The sequence below is a fragment of the Amblyomma mixtum genome, chromosome 9 (genome assembly GCF_055824585.1).
Source record: "Amblyomma mixtum isolate Tamu chromosome 9, ASM5582458v1, whole genome shotgun sequence".
Taxonomy (NCBI): Eukaryota; Metazoa; Arthropoda; class Arachnida; order Ixodida; family Ixodidae; genus Amblyomma; species Amblyomma mixtum.
Window position 1 is genome coordinate 55,711,577 of NC_143020.1, and position 4,093 is coordinate 55,715,669.

General features: G+C 45.1%; 1 protein-coding gene across 1 annotated transcript; it reads left to right on the plus strand.

Annotated features, from left to right (window-relative positions):
* Positions 1-1,613: 1,613 nt before the first annotated feature.
* LOC149329110 (uncharacterized) lies at positions 1,614-3,732 on the plus strand. The gene is made up of 2 exons (XM_089562125.1): positions 1,614-1,625; positions 3,424-3,732. Exons 1-2 carry the CDS (start codon positions 1,614-1,616, stop codon positions 3,730-3,732), a joined length of 321 nt encoding a protein of 106 aa, XP_089418251.1.
* Positions 3,733-4,093: the final 361 nt, after the last annotated feature.

Genomic DNA, 4,093 nt, shown 5'->3' on the forward strand with positions numbered 1-4,093 from the left:
CTGCAGTAGTGAAGCAAAAATTAAGAAATAGTTATTGCTCCTACGTCCATCGCTTACGCTTTAGTCTACATCATATCACTGGACTTGTAGGAGCGCTCATGTTGACTGAATTAAAATAAAACGGTGGTTATGCATATTTATTAGAAAATATATATGTGTTGGCAACCTTAGTGCCGCGGGTTAAATAGTCTCGCGGGTTTCAGAATAAATTAATGAATATTTCAACACGGGCGCGAAACTTGCGCAAATCCCGCAGAATGGGTAAAATGTTGGTAAGGTTAAATCTTCTGCTGTATATGAAAAACAAGCATTACCCACAACCACTGAGTGTGAAGAACGTAGCCGAAGAAAATAAATATAACAAACCAAGACTTGCATTTAAATAAAAAGAAGAAAGTTAACAGCAGCAATCAGAATATAAAATCGCATAAACGAGAGCACGTCACAAAGGATAATCACAAGAATAAGAGGCAACGAAGGTGATGTGGTTACCTTTGTGGCCCTCTTCCTCCTCACACTCAAAACAAAAATAAAGTAAAAAAATGCATGCTGAGATTCGGTTACAACTCTACCGACAGATATGTCGGGATGCACGGCGTATGTCAATTCCCCAACGAAAGAAAAGCCTTGGGTAGGTGTGTGCGACGGAAAACCAGTTATATAATCTTCAGCAACTTGGAATTACAGCAGCGGGTAGAGCTTGATAAGACATGCCGCGCACGATATAGGAAGTTTACTGTCAACATTTTTCGTGCCACATCTCGAGATAACAGTAGATCTTTATTAATGCGAGAGCATTATTTTCCTCTGTCGCGTCAGCAAAAATTGTCCGGAATGTTGTCCACCTGATAACGTCGTTTTCTGAAGACAAATGTGTTAAAGTGTGATGGTGACAGATTTTGTGAGATAAAATGTTGCCGTCCAACAAATTTGGTTGATTAGGCTTAATCAGTTAATTACTTAAACACGAAAAAAACGGGAAAAAATGACCTAGACGTCAAAATAGCAATAAACGTCGATATAGTATATGTACGTCAGAACAGCCACCGACGTCGATATAGTTTGCAGACGTTTTGCTTTCGCATTGCTCCAATGCGCAATGCGGGTCGCCTTAGTGATGTGAAAGTTTTTGTTCTTCCTCTTCCTTTCAATTTTTGTAACCTGGAATACCAGCTCTTGTTTACAGAGGCAACACTGAACAGTTCTGAATGGCCTTCTACTCTGCCGAGACTGTAGCCAAGGCTTTCACGACTAGCAAACGGTCAAGTTCTATACGCCTGAAGGGGCCAGGCGCTTTAAGCGTGTACGAATGGGTCCTCGGAAAGAACACAGTTACATTGTTGCTTTATTTTGTTTTGTATGCGCACAACGGTAAGCGCGCGTTAGGCGAAGCGTGTCGCTTTTTCTAAGCGCCTTCTCTTTTCTGCAGTCAGGAAACTGGTATGCGCTCAGATTCCGAAGATACCTGTACTACGGCCCCTCCCCCCGCCCCCGCTCACCCCACGTGACCTTTAATTCGTCCCACTATTTGTCCGCTCCGGCGAACAAGTATATAAGATCACCGGCAGCCTCCGGAAGGCCAGTGTATGCTTGCTTGGTACCTACCGTTCATCATGAAGACCATTGTGAGTATTCTCTGCAGTGCCGCCGCTTGGGATGTGGACGTGGATATTCGGGTCCGACATCGGATGCTGCGCAACAGCGATGGGAGCGACCCTTGGATATGAGGCAAAACGGGATGCTTTTCAGCGCGCTTATATGATAAGAGCGAAACAAAACTGCGCGAAGACGACGGGACAAAAGAAAGGCACTAAAACACACATACAAAGCGCAGACTTCCAACTGACTTTATTTTGTAAAAGCAGGGTGTTTATAAAGGCAATCACAGCAAAATAGGAGACAAGCAGACACCCTGCTATTACAAAATAAAGTCACTTGGAAGTCTGCGCTTTGTATGTGTGTTTTCGTGCCTTTCTTTTGTCCCGTCGTCTTCGCGCAGTTTTGTTTCGCTCTTACCATGAACCGACTAGCCCAACATCATGTCTTACTTATATGATACCTCGACCTCTGAAACAGGGACAGCGTAGGTAATGCTGCGTACTGTAAAATAAGTTTTCAGACAAGAACGCGCCGCGCACTAACCGCCTGTCGGAAAAACTGGAACATTCTGTGTCAGTGTTGTGTCAATGGACATCGTTCGTAAGTGTCTTTTTGCCAGGGTCGGAATATGGCAGTGCGGTATTCTGCGACTGATTGAAAAAGTCAGGTCGCGGCCTTCTCGTTATTTACATAAGATTTAGCACTTGAAGAACACCACAATCAGTGGCTCCAAAACTTCTTTGGAACACTTGCTATTGATTAAACAGTTCAACAGACTTTCGTCATTAACTTGATGGTGGATAAGGGAATTCATTTGGAGACGGGAGTAAATAATCCGCTATGTCAGAAGTATGCACAGGTTCTAGCGTAAAAAACAAAAGGAAGCAAGATATATGGACGTATATGCATGATTTAAACGAAAAGGTTAAATATGAATCAGTAAATGCAAAACTAAGCGGAAAAGGGACTGCAAACACGTACTCTCTTAGAGCGTGGAGAAGTGCCCACACTGGCTCAAAAGCCATTCAAGTAGCACTGCATCCTGCACGAAGAAGTACTAAGGCATATTTGAGCATGCCACTGCCGCCAGGAGGAGTGCGCCAACACAGTCTGCATTTGGTTCCCGTGAAATCAGCAAAACAATAGAAGTTCTTGTCTCAAAAAAGTTCAGCAGGTCTCGGACACGGAGGACGTTCGTGTCGTGAATTTTTACCAGCTGGGAAAAAAAGAGCGCTGAGACGAAGGACAAAGAAAGAAGAAAACAACAGGACCAGCGCTGCTTTATTGAATATTTGCCAGAAGCAGACAAAATATTTGGTCCTTGAATCTCAAATTCGTCTATAATATTCTTGTAACAGGCTATGAGAATACAGCGGTTTACAATGTTTAGTTTTCTTAAGCTGTATGCTTGCGGCAATTTAAAACTACCTGTAATCCTCCAAGGTTCATAAAACGAAATCGGCACGTTAAAGACCCCCACGTGGTCGACATTATTCCGGAGACCTCCACTACAGCACCTCTTTCTTTCTCTCTTCTCTTACTCCTGCCTTCCTCCTTCCCCTTACGGCGCGGTTCAGGTGTCCACCGAGATATGTGAGACAGATACTGCGCCATTTTCTTTCCTCGAAAACCAATTTACCAATTTTGACGTTGTTCCGATCCGAAAGGACATGAACTGTTCGGGACTGAACACAGAGGATTATGCTTTAAGATTCGAAGCCAACTTTAAATCTTCGAGATGTGCTGTAATCTATACCTAATCTTTTAACTTGTCATTTTTTTACATTGTCTACACTTGCACTAAATAACGTTCTCACCTTGCAGCTGTATGCTATCGTCGTCCTGGTTGCACTGACCGTGGCCAGTGCTGGTTACCACGGTGGCTACGGCCACGGTCACGGCCATGGAGGCTACAGCCACGCCATCACTCACCATTACGACAACCAGAGGGCGCACTACGGCTATGGTGGGCACGGTGGCTATGGCGGCTACGGAGGCTATGGCCATGGATACGGCGGCTATGGTGGCTACGGCGGCTATGGTGGCTACGGCGGTTATGGTGGCTATGGGGGCTACGGTCGCGGCTACGGAGGATACGGCGGTTACGGTTATGGACACGGCTTCTACGGTTAGGATGCCCAATGTGTGAACGAAACCTCATCTAAGCGTGTACAACAACTTGTGAAGTGAAGGCTATGGAGTCTATAGTAACTAGTGCGGCTACTGAGGCTACTGTCATGGATGCGGCGTATCCGGCGGCTACTACCATGAGTTCTGCGGAACAGCTCCTACATCCCTCTGTGAAACCTGAGTCAAGGAGAATGTGGGCGTGCGCAATAAACTACTGTGACTCTTTTCCTCAAATCCAATGTCTTCATAATCTTCATCCGAGTGTTCCGTTGAGAGATTTGCGGATCAACGTTGTAGTTGATAGCCTTATAGCGTACACCTGGAGATCAACGCTCGGTGGTCTGTAGCTCAATCCCCGTTTGAT